The sequence below is a fragment of the Miniopterus natalensis genome, chromosome 1 (assembly GCF_054644295.1).
Source record: "Miniopterus natalensis isolate mMinNat1 chromosome 1, mMinNat1.hap1, whole genome shotgun sequence".
In the NCBI taxonomy this organism is placed as follows: domain Eukaryota; kingdom Metazoa; phylum Chordata; class Mammalia; order Chiroptera; family Miniopteridae; genus Miniopterus; species Miniopterus natalensis.
In genome coordinates, this window is record NC_142081.1 from 200,198,917 (window position 1) to 200,217,145 (window position 18,229).

Genomic DNA, 18,229 nt, shown 5'->3' on the forward strand with positions numbered 1-18,229 from the left:
CCAGGATCTCAGGGATGGGCCCTTCAGCTGAGCAGACTTCAAAGGAGCTGCTGCTCTGGGGGACTTACCAGCTCCAATGGCCACGGCGCCACGGCCACAGCCCAGGCGCAGGGGTGCTGATGGCCAATGTGGCCAAGGGGCCAGCAAGGCCGAGGTGGGCTTGGAAGCCAGGTCCCGGCCCCACATGTGCACTGCAGTCCCGGCCCGGCTCCTGCACATCCTGAGCCAATGTGGAAGCAGATTCAGTGCTGAAACACGTGGCCCCATGTGACTGCATCACGTCACTTAACCAGCCTGCCATCGGTGGCCAGGATCTGTTGGGCGGAGGACCACCGTGCTGGGGTCAGTGGCCACATACTCGCCCAGACGCGCTCTCCCTCCGAAGCACCGGACCTGTGCTCGTGCGGCACAGCCTCTGCTCGTAGAGTCTGGGTTTTCCCAGAAGCAAAGCAGCCTCGCAAGTTCAGGGTGTAATTTTTCCTTTAATTCAGATGTACAATGTTTGCAGCAGTTTCAAAAAGTTAAATATACATCTCAGGTCAGTCCTCCCCTCCCCTCCTAAAAGCAGTCAGGTCTGGGTCAGGCTCCAGGATGCGCCCATCCCAGCTCTGCAGGCCCCCAGTGCGGGCTCGGACCCCCGACAGCCGCTCTGCCACAGCCCCAAAGAGCCCAGAACCAAACCACCTGGCAGGCTCGTGACGGCTGGGGTGGCCACAGTGTGCAACAGGGACAGCAGCAGCTGTCCAGGGCCAGATGCGTCCTGGAGCATCCGGGGGAAGTTCCTTCCCCTGCATTAGGAAGGGACAGGCTGGCAGAGGGGGGAGCATGGCCCCAGAATCAATCCAGGCCACCTTTAGCTGTCACTGCCACCTAAGCAGGTCCCTCCCTGCCGAGGATGCACATGAGCCAGCCCCGGAAGCAATGCCCATCACCCCCAGATGGAACAACTCCCCTCACCCAGGCCAGCAGCCACAAGCCCTCACCACAGAGGGAGGCAAAAAAGCCCAAGTGATGGGGAGGGGGAAGAACGGGGGGAGAACGGGTCACTGGGGAGAAAAAGGGACATCTGTAATACTTTAAACAAAAATAAAAATTTAAAACAAACAAACAAACAAAAAAAGCCCAAGTGAGGGCACAGGCAAGGAAAGCAGCCCGCGGTACCGAGAGGAAGCTGGTTCCACTCCCCCAAATCACAGAGCGCCAACGGCACAGCGCCGAGCTCCTACTGCTGTTCAGCGTGCCACCCACAGACCCAGCCTGCTCACTCCAGCTCCACAGGACTGCCCGCCTGGGGCCTCGAGGGCTTGAAAACAAACCCAGCAGTGAGGGGTGTCTGCTACTGGGGGGGCTCGGGGTGCAGGGCCTGCTGATGCTACATTCTGGGTGTCCCGAGGTGTTTCAGCATCACTCTTCTGTCCTGGGGGGACACAGCTACCTGGTGGGGCCGGCGGTGGGCGGGACTGGCACGTTTCTGAGAAGACTCACTTCAGTGCGCCGCAGACAAGCCTACCCTGGTGCCGTCCAAATCTTCCGACATTACTGGCAGAAAAGCAAAACAACCCCAACACAAACCTGACCATCAAGTTTAACGGTATTTTCAAGAAAATTTGATAGTATGATTGGTGCCTGCCATAGACTTTAAAGAACCTCATCCCTTTGGCAGAGCTGACGAGGGGACTATTTTCTCAGGGGGTTTTAATGAGCTAGGACCACCCCCCTTGGCCCCAGTCCCCGTCGTCCTGGTCAGGCAGCGACTCCAGGTTGCAAGTCTAAGGAAAGTCAGCTTCTACATGAACTGACTGGCCGTTCCTGGAGCCTTACACGTTTGCGTCTTGAGATGTACATGTAATTAAAGACGTGTGCACAAAGCTTACCCTCCACTCGAGAACACACGGCCGTCCCCAGAGCACACAGGCACGTCTGGCCACACCTGCGGCCAGCGCTGGGCTCCAAGCCCCGTGTGAAGAACTAACGGGCTGTTCAGATCACCTCGTAGCCAAGGAAAGGCCGATTTCCTTCCGGCTGAGCCCAGTAGCATGAACCCTGAGGGGAATGGTCCCAAATCCTACATTCAACTGTTCTTTCCTACAAATGTAAAAACCTAACCAAGAACAACACCGGCCTGCAACGCAGCCACCTCAGAGCTGCTAAGTCACAGGGGCAGGCGGGGCAGCCGGGGCAGCCGGGGCAGCCAGTTCTGAGAATGTCCCGTGTTCTCAAACAGTCCAGCAGGCTTTTCAGGGGAAAAGCCAGGGCGAGAAACAGGAGCCCAGTCAGCAAGGGAGGAGATGACTGGCCCACCTCTCCTTAAAACTCAGCAGAGCCCCCAAAGGGCCTGCTCAGACGCCTGGCCACTCATGTCACACCCACCTCAGCCAGGGCTCTGCTGGGGCTGCGGGAAAAGCCAAGCACTGCTCTGAGGGGCCCACAGAGGCAAACCCTGCACCCCAGCTGTCCCCGAACCGCTGGCTGTGAGCACGGCGGTGAGGCGTCAGGCCCTCACACAACGTGAGGAGAGCGGACCAGAAGACTCCTCCTCCTTGCAGACATCCAAAACCAGCTTCAAAATCACCTCCACTTACCACGAAACACCTCGAACCCTGGCTGTACTCGAGTCCATGGCCAAATGGCCAGCTGACCTCTGGAGAATGGGGAGGCAGAGCACCCGGTGTGGGGGGGGGGGAGACCTCTTGGAATAAGAGCAGGCAGAGCCCCACCCCCAAGTACTCTGGGTTCCTGGGCAGGGTTGGCTCCACTCTCCAGGCCTCACTTGCATTGATATTTTGGCTACTTTGGGCTTGAAAACAGAAACCTAGTCCAAGGGCCTGGGCCAGGGTAGGGGCAACAGTCTTGAGGCGCCACGGCCTGGCCAGTCACTGCCCTCCCGTCTCACCCCTGCCCCTTTCGGGAGAGCCCATCACCTGAGCACAGACCAGGTGCTCCTGGGCTGAGAGGCCGACTCATAGGCTGAGTGGGAGAGGGGCTAAGGAGGTGCTTGGGTCTCTCTACCAGTTGTCAAGACACCAGGCTTTGTTCTCGACCAAGAGGGGGGCAGACACATGTACCTGTTACATCTGTGGGACAGGTGGGCCGGGCACATGCCTGCCCCAGCATGCAGGAGGGCCCCAGGGAAGCTCAGGCCAGAGGCCACCCCTCACCGGAGGTGCCTCAAGAAGAGGCGCTGTGGGAGGTGTGCAGAGGATCCTCCCACACGGTGCCGGAGAGGGCATGCTGAACCCTCAGAGAGGGCCGGACGGAGCCCAGACACAGGCGTCTGCAGCTGACATGCATCACACTCTAGTTAATGTGGCTGCAGGAGAATGGGGAGTGTGCCACGGACACCGCGGGCGTGCTGAGGAGCCAGATGAGAGACTGCAGGACAGAGTGAGTGGTATGGGGAGGACGGGCCCCGTCGCCTCCACGGGGCTGTGGCGTGCAGCACAGACTTTACACTGGATAGAAAGGTACCTTAAAATTAATCTCTTTACTGATAGAATTAAACTTTAAATCCTGAGAAGAGAACAGAGAAAGGGAAGCATGGCGCTGGACCTCTTGTTCCCCGCCACCCTCCACATGCCTGCCAGGAGCAGGACACGGCCCCAGGCTCCCTGTGCCACGCTGGGGGTGTCACCCTCTGCCTGTGAGACATAGAGGGGGCTAATGCCAACCTGCAAGAGCAGAGGACTCATGTCCCAGACACAAGAGCAGCTGTAGCCTGGCCGTAAGGACCACGTGACATTGGAAGGAAGGTGCACACCGTTAACTGGCATTAACACGAGCTACACGGAGGGCCAGCCACGCAGCTGCTGAGCTTCCGCAAGGACTCAGGCTCAACCCCACATCTGCTGCAGCCCCTGCACACGGCCTCACTGCCGGAGCAAGCCTGTGCGTGCCGGCAGAGACCACACCGCCTGGGCTGCCTGTGGTGCTCAGCACGTGGCGACCTTGTGGATGTTCCGCAAACAGGCCAGCAGTCGCTGATACGGGTTTCCTGGGGCCGCAACCACCTCGAACACTGACTGAAAGGCCCGGCGGTCCAGCTCCTCCTCTATCTGGTGTTTGTAAAAGTCCGTGGCCACCAGGCAGAAAAGGTTAATGTCCACGTGTTCCAGCTTGCCCATCCTGCTGATAACGTGGGGAAGGCTGCAGAGGCGTTAAGGAGCAAGGTGCGAGTGAGTGACGCCCCACACAGGTCAACAAAGGGCCCAGAAGTTCCTGGAGCCGACCAGAGCAGGACGGAGTGACCTGGGCCACATCTACCACAGCAGCTGCCTCCCACCTCAGCTCCTACAGCACAGTCCACGATGACTCCGAACACTGCCTCTGTCCAGCTGGAAAGCAGCTCTGCCCAGTGGGGGGGGGGAGGGCAGAGCTGGCTGAGGAAGCCGGAGCCCCTCAGGGAGGACACTCCCCTTGGCAGCACTTACCTGGCCTGGCTCCCCACACGGCGCAGGCGGCTGGTACTCCGGCTACCCCTGCTCCCAGGGAGTGAGGGCAGAGCCATGGCCGCCTCCCCAGGCCTCCCAGGCACGCTGGGCGAGGCCTGCCGTCAGTGCCGGGACAGCTGTCTGCTCAGAGGCTCTGTGGAACTCCCCCTTTTGGGGTGGGAACTGGATCTTTTCTTCTGCCTCTACCCAAGGGGATGACACGGGGACAGTGACAGAGGACAATGAGAAGCAGCGTCTGACAAGCCCAGTGCACAGGGAGGGTCCGCAGGGACCGCCCTCCCCCGGCCCCGCCTCTCCTCTCCAGCACACTGCTGTTTCCTGGTCAACATCTCGCTCTCCTGGGGCTTAAGGTAAACGTCACCCTGACACCTGGGGCTCGGGCAGGTTCGGGGGAAACGTTCGCAACCCAGACGGTGACAGAGCGGTAGGTAAGTGGGAGGCAGGGCTGCTCCCTGGCCCCAGGAAGGATACATGGCGGAGACCCAAGGGCTGGTGGACGCGCTGACAAAGAAGCAGGAGAGGCTCCACACGGCCATGGCCACGGGTGTCCTCTGCGTGAAGTTGGAGAGCGACAGCATGACCCAGTCCCGGACCATGGGCGCCTGTCCCGTGCTGTGCAAGGTCTGGAACACCTGGGGGGAGGCCCAGAGTCAGGGGCAGGGCCCGGGAGGGAGACACACCCTTTCACACACCGAGAGTGCTGGTTTCAGGGGGAGGAACCAGGCCACTGGCAAATCCACAGGGCAGCAGGTCCAGGTGGTGAGCGGCACCCAGGCTCTGAAGCTAGATCGCCGGCTCAGGGGCTCCCGGCCTGCCCTCACCTTGTACACCACGGTGGCCATGAACTGCGGGTAGGGCTGCTGGTTGGACAGAAACTCTCCGATGACTTTGTTCATGACGTCTTGGGGCGGGAAGAAATCATCTAAAAACTGAGGGAGGATCCGCGCCACAACTCGGGCCTCACAGGGAAACCCCTTCCTGATCCTGAAAGGAGGGGACAGTCAGAACCCTGCCCCAGAGCCCTCCCTGGCCCTGCTGGGACCTTCAGGGGCTTTCCACACGGGTCACCAGGGGGACACTTAAAATATTAACTGGGGACCTCACCGATGACCCGCAGACAAGCGCCCAGGTTTGGGGATCCCCTCCCACGTGGGGCCAACAATCCAAAAAGGGGTGTAAGGCCATGTGCAGTATTGAACGGAAATGGTTTGGGTCATGGGCCTGTAGTAGAGATCTGAACACTCACAATGAGAACACGTCCCTGTGACCTTTTGCTTCCCTCCACGTGCAAGCGCTCCCAGCCACGGGGACTCTCCCTGCCACGTTCTGACGCTAGCACTGTAGTCAGCAGGGACCCTTCTCCTCACCTATCCAGGACCCATTTGCATTCCTGCTGGCTCCTCCCTGACGGACCCAACAACCTGCACCCAAGTGGCATCATACTGGATGCTGGGAGACAGCTGTCAGGCTACCCTAGTGGGGTACCCTAGAGGGCCGGTACCTCCTTCCAGGCGTGCCCGCATCACCCACCTGCAAACACCAGCGGGGACCCAGCACTCACACCTGACATCTCCCGCCAGCCAGTGTCCCCACCTGGACTGAGTGCCCGCACTGCACCTGCTGAAATGTCTCCCTTGGGGACACTGGGATGGAAGCCTCAGGAAGGCAGGGACCTGAACATGGCCCCTGCCTATCACCGGGAACACCTCATCTGGCCAGAGCGGACACGGAGTCTGGCCCAGGGTATGCTTGTGAAAATCCACATGGCGTCCCGCTGACCAAGCTGACCAAGTGACGGCCAAGCAGGGCAGAACTGACCTCCCCAAGGCCACACACATCATGTCCCCTGGACTGAGGCCTGGAGCAAAACTCGGGTCCCTGTCCCACAGAAAAAGCCCAACAAGGCATAGAGCCCATTTTCCACAACTGGCAAGCGGAGCGGATCCTGGTCCCCGGCGCACAGTGTAGGGAGGCAGGGCTCAGTCCCACTCAGAGAGGCGTGTGCTTGTTCTCTAACCTCCCCCGGGTCTACCGAACACTCTTCCCGAAGCTGTTTGAGGTGGTGCTGCCCTAGGGTCCTGGTGGTACTGAGCCTTCTGGGGCTGGGGCTCCTTTCCCAGAGGCAGCGAGTTCTGGTGGATGTTCCCACCACTGCTCAGGGCCCTAGCCCAGCCCTCCACCCATCTCACTGATGTGCCCCTCGTGACACCCACACTGCTGTGTGCCCCACCTCCGGGAGAGGTGGGCAGGCTGCCAGGGTCCAAGGACTGCCCTCTCCCAGAGCCCTGAGCAAACACGTGCTTATTTGGGACATGAGCAGGAAGCAGGGGGGCTGAGGGGACAGCAGATGCATGTGAAGGCAGCTGCTCTGGCGCAGGTCCAGGCGGCTTGGGCAAAGGTGGGCTTCACTTCTTACCTGTCAAAAAGGACAGACACACGTTCCATGGCCACGATCACAGACTCGCTGTCAGGGGTGGCAGGGCTGGGGTCTGAGGTCCTGCCCGGACTGATTTTCTCCTTTCCTGAAATGAGAGCCACTCAGCATTGTTACTAAAGCTGTAAGATGGGACAGGCTTTGCAGACAGGGCCCCGAACTCACACAGGAGTTCAGTGAATCCTGGAGATGATCTGAGACCAGGTGAGGAAGCCCTGGCAGCCCAAGGCCCAACCCAGCCAGCTGCACCAGGTGCAGTGGTCAGTCAATAGCGGTCAGTTCCCCAGGCATGTCTGACACCTGTACAGCAATCCATGAGACGAGGCTCCAGAATGTCCTCGAGAACTGAGGGGACCTGTGGTCCACATCCCGTGAAGCAGCGGCTGCAGACCCATAAGCAGAGCCGAACACAGGTGGGCCTGAGCCAGCCCCCGGCACTGGAGCTCACCTGTGTACATGCAGGTGAGCATCAGGCCCAGGGCCGCCACGGCCCGGTGCGGGCTGTGCACATTCACTCTGTCCACACTGAGCTTGACCAGGGACTCTGTGTCCAGACGGGAGAGCTGCTCGGACAGCAGGAGGCGCTCTAGGCCCCTCAGGACACAGTGGTAGATGGTGGACGGTGTGGACTCCTCACTTCCGGACAGCATCACCCCACACATCTGTGCGAGAACATGACGTCCAAGTCAAAGCACCATTTTGGGCCCGTCCCCCAGGGGTACCATCCCCCAAAGGGACGCCCCCCAGGACTGCTTACCTGGATGATGGAGGCGGAGAAGTCCGGCCCTACGTCCAGGGGGTAGTTCTCGATCAGGTAGAAGGCAGTGGCGCACATCACCAGCACGTGCTGTTGGCTATGAAGGTTCACGCAGCTGCAACACAGGCAGACGGCTCAGCCACACGCAGGCTCCACCTGACCACGCGCCGTCTCCTGGCGCCTCGGAGACCCCACCTACGGTCCCCACGGGAAGGGTGCTCCCTGGGTCCCCACTGTATCAGGCCAGGGTCAATGTGCACGTTGCAATGTGTAGCCTCTCTTCTCACAGCCCACTTAGCACCCGCCCACCAGCGCCCACTCACTGGGCTATGCCTTTGAGGTTGGAGAGGAGATAGTCACTGACAACTGGGATGAGCTGCTTCGCGGTGTCGTCCAGGAGGTCGCACTCCAGCACGTAGAGGACGCCGTGCAGAGCCCCAATCTTGCTGGGCAGGTGGCTGCTCCTGAGCGTGCTCTCCAGCAACCGGCTGACCGGCTCGGCCACAGCCTTGTCCTAGGGCACAGGCAGAAGCAGAGGCTAGACCCAGGGTGAGACGGAAGCAGCCAGAAAGGGGCTCACCTCAGGCCTGACCACCGAGCTCTGGGAGGACCCTGGTGTCGGGAGTGGCCCAGCTCCGAGGACAGCAGCAGCCTGGGCCTCGCCTGTGTGAGCTGACTGCCCTCGTCCTGGGGCCTGGAGTTTGGGACGTGCCAGGCAGGGGCTTGTGGGACCAGCCCCCAGTGAAAGCCTGGCTCTGATCTCTGAGGGGCCTCCCTGAGGACAGCTCTCCAATGTGTTGTCACGTGCACTACGCAGGACCTGAGCATTCTCCATGGGACTCCGGAAGAGTCCTGGGAGCCGAGCCTGGTCTCCTGTGGACTTGGCCCGTGCGCCCTGTCCCCTCACTGAGTTTGCTTTGTGTCCTGTCGCTGTGGTAAATCACAGCTGAGTACAGGCAAGCCTTGCGGGTGCCCCAGCATAAACCCGAGTGGTCTTGGGACCCTGACCGTCGTCTATACAAGCTTGACAGTTTCACTTGGCATCCTAAACGTACGCGTTAGGTAGGAACCTACATACTGAGCGCTGTGCTCTCCACCTGAGAGAAGACCCCACAGAAAGCACATGTGGAGGGGCGGCCATGGCAGGGTTCACAGACCATCCCCTGGTGAAGGCGATCCCTGCTGGCGGAGTCCTGCAGGTTCCTCAAAAGCACCAGGAGGCTGTCAGTGCAGCCCCCCCAGAGCCCTGTGTCCCTGCCTCCCGAGTGACCGGGACTTTCTTCTCTCCTCCTCCTGCACCCAGACTGCCAGACACCTCTGAGAGACTGCTCCAACTGGTGCTCCAGGGCCCTAGCTCTGAAAACACCACCAGGGGCCAGGGAGGGGGGCAGATGACTCAGGAGGAAAAGACAAGCCCAGAGGCGGATGCCAGCCCTGTGCACAGGGCCCCCACAAGGACTGTCTGGAGGGCAAGCCCCTGCGCACAGCAGAGAGGAGTCCCCAGTGCATCATCTGGCCCTAGGATCCTCTTCAGAAACAATTACCACTTATTTGATTTACTGACAACACAACATTTGCCTAGGGGTCCTGGGCCTGAGCACAAAAACATAATTACAATGGAAATGTACCCAGCAGCTCAAAGTTCCATAAAGACAAAGGGCCTTTCAAGTGTAGCTGCCACTACACGGGCTCCCAACACCCAGAGGGCACAGGCTTTGAAGAGCTGACCCGCTGAAGGAGCCAACAGGCCACTGTCTGTTCCTGGAGGGGGCGCTGGGGCAGGTCACCCAGGGTGGATACCTGCTTTGAGCCTGGGCTTGAGGGTACGAATCCTGTGGGGAAGCAGTCAGGCCCTGAGTGGGCTCACACCCACCTCTGCCTTGTCCTCTATGACCTGGAGCAAGCTGGCCAACACCCTGGTCTCCACATCCTCTCACCTTGGGCATACTGTGAAGAGGGCTCCACAAATGCTACTGGTTGCTGCCGTGGCAACCTGCCGCTGTTAGGACAGATGGGACCCACACACGCACGTGGAAGATGGGTCAGGGCAGGCCCAGCTACACCACTTGCCCACGGCTCCTGTGCACAGCACACGCAGCAGCTCATGTGGAGTGAGGGTCTCTGCCACCAGGGGCGGAAACGGGAACACTGCAGTTATGGGCTCTGCCACATGGTGAGGGCGAGCAGATGCCCGCGGGGGCTCTGTGCAGTCGAGCTACTTTTTTCTAACAGCAAAGCTGATCTTTTTATTTATTTTTTATTGACTTCAGAGAGAGGAAGGGAGAGGGGGAGAGAGAGAAACATCAATGATGAGAGTCATTGATCAGCTGCCTCCTGCACGCCCCTCACTGGGGATCGAGCCCGCAACCTGGGCATGTGCCCTGACGGAAAATCAAACCATGAACTCCTGGGTCATAGGTCGATGCTCAACCACTGAGCCACGCCGGCTGGGTAGACCTGATATTCTTGAACATGCTCCAACACAGAGGGCCCACCTTCCCATGTCTGTGTGATGTCTGTTTAGTAGATACCATGTGTAGGGGACTTACTCAAAGATGCAATATGTCTCCAGCAGCAAAGGCACCTGGGAAACGTTGGGCTCTGTTTAGCCCTCTGTGACTGTTTGACTCCCTGAGGCCTCAGCTTGGTTGACTACCCAGAAAGCCGTCCACAGATGAACACCAGGCCCCAGTGAGGAGGTTAATGAATGTATAGAGCAGGGGTGGGGAATGTCCAGCCCACAGGCCGCATACAGCCTGTGAAATCCTTTGGTCTGACCCTGCCAACACAACCACAGTTGGCACTTGAAATTCAATAAACCCAGGAGCTTTTTTCATAGGTAATTTTTAAGTTGATGATTTCATATGGCCTGTGAGTGGTGCTATAAATATCCAAATGGCCCTTGGCAGAAGAAAGGTTCCCCATCACTGGTCTGGAGTGTGATAAGGGCCTGATGCTGCCTGTTAACTTGGGAGTGCACTGTCCTCTCTGGTGGTTTTAGTACTAACCCCTATGAGAAGGGGCCCTGTCCTGGGAGGCTGTGGATAATTCCCAGCCACCACTGGGGCAGCTGCTTTGCCCGTGTATGTAAGTCTCCCCTCCTAAAGCTCTCATGAATTTGAGTAAGGCCACGTGTCAGTTTTTTGGAATCCATCCTGAATTTAGATTTTTAGGGCTTTCCCCCAACACTGTGTGGTGATGGCCGTACAGAAAGTGGGTGTGGCCGGCTGAGTCCTCATCAACTAGAGGCAGAACAGGAGGAGCTCCACAGAAGGCCATCTGCCCTCGAGGTAAAAGGGACTGTAACACCCACACTCCAGGGTAGAAATGCAGGGAGACTGTGAAACACAGTCCCCAGAAGAGAAGCCCTGTCAACAGGTAGCACGGGGTGCTCAGCACACCACAGGAGAGGTGTGGGGGAGCTACAGAGTGACTGGAGGAGGCAATCCCAGCTCCACCACCTGCACCGCACACCCCAGCGCCCGGGCATGAGCCACTGTGACGACCTAACAAAGTGGGGCTCACCCCCCAAGCACACTTCTCGGACACCTATGGAGAAGCCCCAAAGTAAACAGAGCCCCCAGCATCTCACACTTGCTGTGGACATTCAGGGTGAACTTTCCAAGGCTGATGCTGCACCCACACATTTGGGCCCCACCCAGCGGCCCCGCACCACCCCTTGCTCACCATGCCGAGGACAGCAGCCGCCTTGCAGGTGGCAGGCACCAGGTACTGCAAGAGAATCTCATCTTCCGAGGGGTGCACCCTACGCAGCTCAGTCAGCGTCTGATACATCATCTCAAACTGGTTGCGCTCAGTGAACAAGTCCGAGACTACGAGGAGCTAGAGAACATTCGGACAGGAAGGGGGAGAGTCCTGCTATCAGGAAAGTGAGCAATGCATCCAAATTGCACATTCTCACAGCCAAGGGAGAACAGGCCAGGAAGCCACATGCCCTGACTGGGAAAAGAAATCAGTAAACACCCGAGACCTAAAGTGCAGTGCAAACATATTGTGAAGAGCAGCTGGTCAGCGACACGGACTTACTGGTGCCTGCGTTGTACACGCTGCAGACTGGGCTGAGCTGGGACGCAGCCTCCACCTGCACAGGAACATGCTCCACAGCGGCTACCTCGGACAAGCCCTACATCTGCTCTGTTCCAAAACATCCCAGGCCCTTCCCACGGCATCGGGGTCAGGCTCTGAACAGCCCCCGGATGGTGGTAGAGATGGTGAGCCAGCACTTAGTAACTGTTTTTAAACTTCTTAGATTTGTCCTGGCTGGTGTGGCTCGGTTGGTTGGAGCATCATCCTGGGCACTGAAAAGTCATGGGTTCAATTCCCAGTCAAGGCACATACCCAGGTTGTAAGTTTGATCCCTGATCAGGGCACATACAGGAAGCAACTGATCAATATTTCTCTCACATTGATGTTTCTCTCTCTCTGTCTCCCCCCAAAAGTATGTCATCAAGTGAGGATTAAAAAAACCTTCAGATTTAATTTCAAGTTCTGAAAATACCGTGCCACATAACCCATGTGACAAAGGCTCTCTAGAGTCCCCTCTAATCTGAAGACTGTAAACGAGTCCTGAGACCAGCAGTCTGAGAACAAGAACTCCAAGTCCTGCTTCTCACGGGGGTCTGTTGGGCTGAGTCCCAGGCCCCCAGGGAGTCATTTATGCACAAGGAAGGGGAGCCTTTAGAGCACCTGCAGCAGCGGGACGTGTTCCTGACATGCCCACGGTGCTGGAGAGAGTCTCAGCCCACCATGGACTGGGTGTGTAGAAAGCTCTTCCTCCACAGGAGAAATGGAGTTATAGTCCCATGTCTCCAACAGTTCCTTCACAGATTCCCGGAGACGACGAACTCTGTGTGGTGTATGTATGTGTACACGTGTATACCTGTACAAGCCCTGAGTGTGCACATGAGGAGACAGTGTGTGTGTGTCTGTGTGTACACATGTATACCTGTCTGAGCCCTGCGTGTGTGCACATGAAGGAACAGTGTGTGTGTGTACACATAGGTACCTGTACGAGCCCTGTGTGTGTGCATGAGGGAATGGTGTGTGTGTGTGTATGTACAGATGTACACCTGTACGAGCCCTGTGTGTGAGCTCATGAGGGGACGGGTGGGAAAAACTTACAGATCGAACCACTTCACTGATGAGGATGACAGGTGTCCTTCGGGCAGAGCTTGACGGCAGGATCCAGCGACTGTACAATTCAAGTAAGAACTGCGAACAGGAGTGGATGTCAACCCCGGCCCGGTGTTTCCTGCAGAGCATGGGAGACGGGTCACTCCCCATGCACACAGCATGGAGGTTCATCTAAGAGCATCCCAAACGGTTAATAAACTTCAAATTGCTTTAAACCAAAAGGCGGATGGGCACCTGGAGTTGACCGGAGACGTGGGTGGTGATGAGGGTGCAGGGACATCGGGCTCCTCCTCCTCCTCGCCCCATTCCTCCTCTCTCAGGGGCGTGATGTTGTTCCCCAGCCACACCGAGTGGATGGACACCTTCAGCAGACACAGGGCACACTGTCAACGCTATGGAGCCGGGCAGAAGGCTCCTTGAGGCTCAGGTGCTGGGCTGCAGGTGTGGCCCAGGGTCCTGGGGACTAAGTGACTCTGTCACCTGGCAGGGTCTATTCAGACCCAGTGGGTTCTGGGTAAAGGGCCCCATAGGCTGGGGGGTGGGGGGTGGGCAGGGCCCTTCAGAAAGCTCTTCCTTTAAAACCAAAGACCTGGAATGAGGGGAGCAGCTGAGGGCGAGGAAGGAAAGAGCCTCAAGAAACGACGCTGCGGCTACCAAGGGGCATCCGAATGCCATCCGGCAAGAAACGGAACAACACAGGATGACTCTGCCAGACTGGCCCTGCCTTACTGGTCGGCACTGGGGGTAAACCCAACTTTTCTGAATGACTTGCTAAGAAAAGCACCCCTACAGAAGGGGAAGTGTGTTCTGGAGATAGTAGGGTGGGGAGGGGTCTGGGAAGCCTGGGGGAGAACCCACAGGGGAAGCAGGGCAGAAGCAAATCCACCTGACATGCTGCCCCCCACGCCAACTCACAGACCACACTCCCTCCTGACAGCCACCTGCCCCCAGGGCTGCTCAAGAGGCTGCCAGTGCTCAGCATGCGCCACACTGCCCCCATCTCCCTGTCATGTGCATGACTGCCCCCATTTTTCTGATCAAGGGCAGTGGAAGTGCCCACCTAGTAGGTGGATGTGACTGTGCCTCCCTCTGAGCTGGGCGCTGGGCCACCCAGGTCTCGGTTGGTGGGCAGGACCCTAGCCCTTCCATTTCGTACTCACCTAAGTCTAACTCCCACTGTTTCACCACGATTACACACGTGTTCACTATCAATACATAAGACACCTTAAACCCCTCTCAGAATAAATAACGTGAACAAAACGAGTAAAAGTAGCCCTTTCATTTAATTTAAAACGCATTTAACTTTGCTTCTGAACAAGCGAAATGGCCCAAACCTAGGGGACGGGCGTGTGACTTACCTGGCCGAGCTTGTAGCTCATGCTGCCCAGCTCCCGCTCGGGATTGGTCTGCAGCAGAAGCTTGTCGTGGCTGATGAGGGCACCTGCAGGCGACAGGACAGTCAGAGCCACAAGCCCGTGGGCGCCACAAGCCCGACGGGAAGGCACAGCCGTGGAGCACCGCAGGCTGTGAAGTTCTCTGTCACTTCAGAGCAGTTAGGTGCAGGGCAGTGAGTGGTGCGGGACCATCACTCTTACTCCCTGATGCACCAGCTTCCTGCTCCGCCGAACCGGCTGGGGCTGAGCTGCACGAGCCTGAGAGTCAGCTGGTAGCTGCAGGCAAGGCAGCAGCCCACAGGGAAGCCTCTGGGGGCTGGAGGACTAGGGCAGGGGACAGCACCTCCCGGGACCCTCCTCGGTGCCAGGCTGTCCAGCTCTGCCCACAAGGGGCAGGGTGTGGGCCAATGCACCCACTCAACCCATTTTCTCCACAAACCCCTCACCGTCTTTCACACCTTCCAGGTCCAGCCACATGAGCCTGCACTTCGTTCAGGTGGATGCCACCCCCGCCCCAGCTCTTCCGAGAGACTGCCCTGTCCCCAGAAGCACGTGCTCTCCTTGGGCTCCTGCAGCTGCCCCGCTGCTCTGTGACAGGGATGCTCGTCTCCTCTCTCCTACTGGCCATAGCTCCTTGAGGGACCTAGTTCACACCCAGGCGCGTCGCACACTGCCTGGCCAAATGGAAGCTTCCAGGTAAGGTTTTCAGGACGCTGAAACCTGCAGGACCTAACAACTTCTAAACAACCCAGGAATCACAGAAACTGAAGCCTAAAATACTGTTCATCCAACAACAATGGAAAGTGTGCATTAAAGAAAAACTGACAACATTCCCTTCTAACTGTTCGCTTCCAGGCTTATTTCCTCAAGACAGTTAAAAACTCTTGGTTAAAACTTCCCCAGTCCTGAGGGAGACGTGTATTTAAATGGATTAGGGCAGCACATTAAGTCAACAGCCTCCAAATAAAACCATGATTTAGTCTTTCTGCCCGATCACTGTTGTCAGTATGCTGGCCGCATTCGCGTCCTGGCCCAAGGACAAGCAAGCCCTCCCAACAGGTACCTGTAGTGGCTGGAGACAGAGAGGGAACGGGATCCCAGGCTTGGTAGAGATGGTGGGTAGCGATGTTCTCCCTCTTCGACACCATTGCTTGAATCTCCTGCTCCACAATTCCTCTGATCACACTCAGCTTCCTCCCAAACCTAGAATCCAGGACAAAGGTTAGACGTTTGGTTCCTTCAGAATCTAAAATGGGAAAGCCACCAGGACCGCCCCCAGCTCTGCCTGAAGAAAGAGGTACCTATGGTACCACTGACCCTGCCTTGGCAGGCAATTCCTGCTGTGCCTCGGGCAGGCGCTCTGTTAGTGTGCCAGCTCTTGCTCTGCTAGTCAGATGGCCCCCGAGCCCCCTCATGCCTTGTTTCCATTGTCGCTGGTCATCAAATCACTTTTGGATTTGCAACTCTTGCCGCACAGGAACACACACAGTGCTTTTATTTTTAATTTCAGCAACAAAGGGAAGGGCCCGGGTGAAGCACGTGATCACCCTGGGTGGGGTGGAAGGGCACCTTGCAGGTCCCACCATGCTGTGCCCTGAGACACACGGCAACGCAGGCAAACCTGGTGTCGAGAGCTTTCAGGGGTTTGTTCCGAGGCTGCTGCTCTAAGCAGCTCACAGCTGGGTTGCCAGCCACGGGCACAGTCATCGCGCTCAGCACCAGAGAGGTGATGGCCTGCACGGCCAGGACATTGATCTGGGTCCTCTCCGTGTCTTCCTGGAAGGATAGCCCACACGTAATCAAGTCACACGAGCAGCCAGATACCACAACCACCTGTGCCCCACCTGCATGCTGACTCCCAGTCTGTGGCTCTCAGACCACTGGCCTTGTGGGAAAGAGCCCTGAGTGTGACAGTGGAACATGTCTTCCCATCCAGGCTTCTGTTTTGTCTGCTATACCCACCACAGCCCCCACACACTGGTCACTTGGAACAAATCTGGGCAAGTGTCCACTGTGCAAAGAAAGGTCTCCAGCCGGCACAAACCTCTAACTAAGAGTTACTTAAATGGCCTCATGAGTTTTAGGAACTTTGCAGAAGACAGCCTGTTAGCTTCTACATGTGGCACTGCAGACCATGCTGATGGCTCTGACATCCATCGGCTCTGAACTGTCCCTTCTGCAGGCCACCCACACCTCCTGCCCCAATCAGGTCTTACATCCCATGACTTTTAACATCTCAGGTTTTGCCTTATCTAACATGGGCATTCACTAACATTACGTCAATACAGTATGTACTGAGAAGCCTGGTAACATCTTCACAAAACAGTAAAATCCATGCACAGCTTTCATCAAATGCCTTTCCATTCTGACCTAACCTGCACGCTGATAGTACCTCACTGATCCCTACTGTCTAACACACTGCGATTAAGCAGGAGGGACACCCAGCCTTGGGGAGATCTGCTCCTGCTCTGGAACATCAGTCTAGGTATGATCTGGCTACTCTTTTAAAAATAAGGTGAGACAGTAAAAATGAACTTGCTGCCCTCCTCCACCCACCAATAACGAGTCACAAGCTGCTACAGCTGCCGGTGTGCCAGCCCGAGGATGCATGGGGCTGCATGTGACCTCACCTCCGGTGGGCTCTCCTCCTGCTCCATCACAAGGGGCTGAGTCACCAGGACACCAAGGAGGGTGGCCCATGTTTCCTCAAACTGGGTGCGGCTGGTCCACCCTATGAATGCAGATTATATGTAAGACAGAGGGTCACCCACTCCTCCAACTTTTTGACGTGATGTGACTGCTAGGCCATCAGCTCTGACTGGAACAGGCAATGCCCAGGGCCACACACAGCAGCGCCCTCAACCCTTGGGACAGGTTTGTGATGCAGAAACTGGCAGCTCCTGCCCACCAGCGAGGACACTGCAGCACACACATCTGAGTTCGGCACAGGCAGCCTGCTGGAGAGACACCCTGACCCCAGCCAAGCAGATGAGGCCAATAAAATGGGGCCAGAAAGTCAAGCCATCAGAATGGGCTCCTGGATGCACTCTGCTAGCCCGCAGACAGGGACCTGCTGCAGTGTGTGCTGTGAGCTCTACCTCGATACAGCTGTGAAATGAGTTAAAGTGTGGTGTCTCTGACCCTGCCTAGAACAGATCAAAAGGAACACGGTGTAGCCAGGGGCACGCCAGTCCCCAATGAGGGCAGGTGGACAGGCCCTCCTCAGACATCCACACCACAGGCTGCGCTTCTCGGGGCTGGGGAAGTGGCTGCTCTGAGGGCTGCACCCCGTGTTCCATCTCATCACCTGCGCTGTGGCGACAAGTGACAGGATCTCTCTGCTAAACTAGGTGTAGGAAGAGAGACAGACAAGCTAAGATATGGGTCAGACATACACACTTGGATATAGGCAGACAGATGTACGTGGGAATTTACATAGGGAGAAGGAGGGGAGGATTCCCACGGGAGAGAGAGTGGGCAAGAACAACAGCAAATATCGGGACAAGATCACAGCACTGCCCTGGGTCCAGGTCCCACTGACAACACAAACACAAGGACGGCTCGGGAAGGAGGAGCTGGCATCAGGCAGGGGATGCCCAGGGGCTGCATGGTAACAATCTCTAAGGAGAGGGGGGAAAACCACTCCCGAGGCAGCTGGCCTCAGACCACTGCTCAGACCTCATCTTGGACGGACGGGGTAAGGCATCGTCCGAGTGACTGGAGGGAAAGGCAGGACCACAAGGTGTCTGCTGCCTGAACCTTCAGATCAAAGTGCGCACCAGGAGCTGAGACAGGGCACTGCTACCTGTGTGCTGTGTGCAGGGCTGTCTCTGAGAATTTCTAAACATGCGGCAGTTCTATGGAGCAGGCAGGATGTTGTTTGGTGGATGACAGAGCTGGGGCCTTGGGGCTGAATGACCTGCCCACACTGGAGCCCAGCACTCTCGTCTAAAGTCCACTTTCTCCGCACTTTGCCACAGGGCTCCGTTACATCATCTGCTGTCCCACAGACGAGGCAGGCATCCGTGATCAGAAGGAAACA

The 18,229-nt window shown here is 57.5% G+C and overlaps 1 protein-coding gene across 2 annotated transcripts in view; it reads right to left on the bottom strand.

Moving 5' to 3' along the window:
* Window positions 1-1,325: 1,325 nt before the first annotated feature.
* Window positions 1,326-18,229, bottom strand: part of HTT (huntingtin) — a 95,482-nt gene continuing 78,578 nt past the window's right edge. For both annotated transcript variants that reach the window (XM_087828440.1, XM_016195807.2), the window contains 14 exons: window positions 16,818-16,918; window positions 15,809-15,963; window positions 15,251-15,390; window positions 14,152-14,234; window positions 13,028-13,155; window positions 12,782-12,911; window positions 11,327-11,482; window positions 7,963-8,153; window positions 7,640-7,754; window positions 7,331-7,544; window positions 6,865-6,970; window positions 5,270-5,432; window positions 4,920-5,080; window positions 1,326-4,143 (listed from right to left, as the gene is read on the bottom strand). In XM_087828440.1, coding sequence (XP_087684566.1) covers window positions 3,930-4,143; window positions 4,920-5,080; window positions 5,270-5,432; window positions 6,865-6,970; window positions 7,331-7,544; window positions 7,640-7,754; window positions 7,963-8,153; window positions 11,327-11,482; window positions 12,782-12,911; window positions 13,028-13,155; window positions 14,152-14,234; window positions 15,251-15,390; window positions 15,809-15,963; window positions 16,818-16,918 — 2,057 coding nt within the window. In that variant the 3' untranslated portion in view covers window positions 1,326-3,929. The remainder of the gene's footprint in view (window positions 4,144-4,919; window positions 5,081-5,269; window positions 5,433-6,864; window positions 6,971-7,330; window positions 7,545-7,639; window positions 7,755-7,962; window positions 8,154-11,326; window positions 11,483-12,781; window positions 12,912-13,027; window positions 13,156-14,151; window positions 14,235-15,250; window positions 15,391-15,808; window positions 15,964-16,817; window positions 16,919-18,229) is intronic.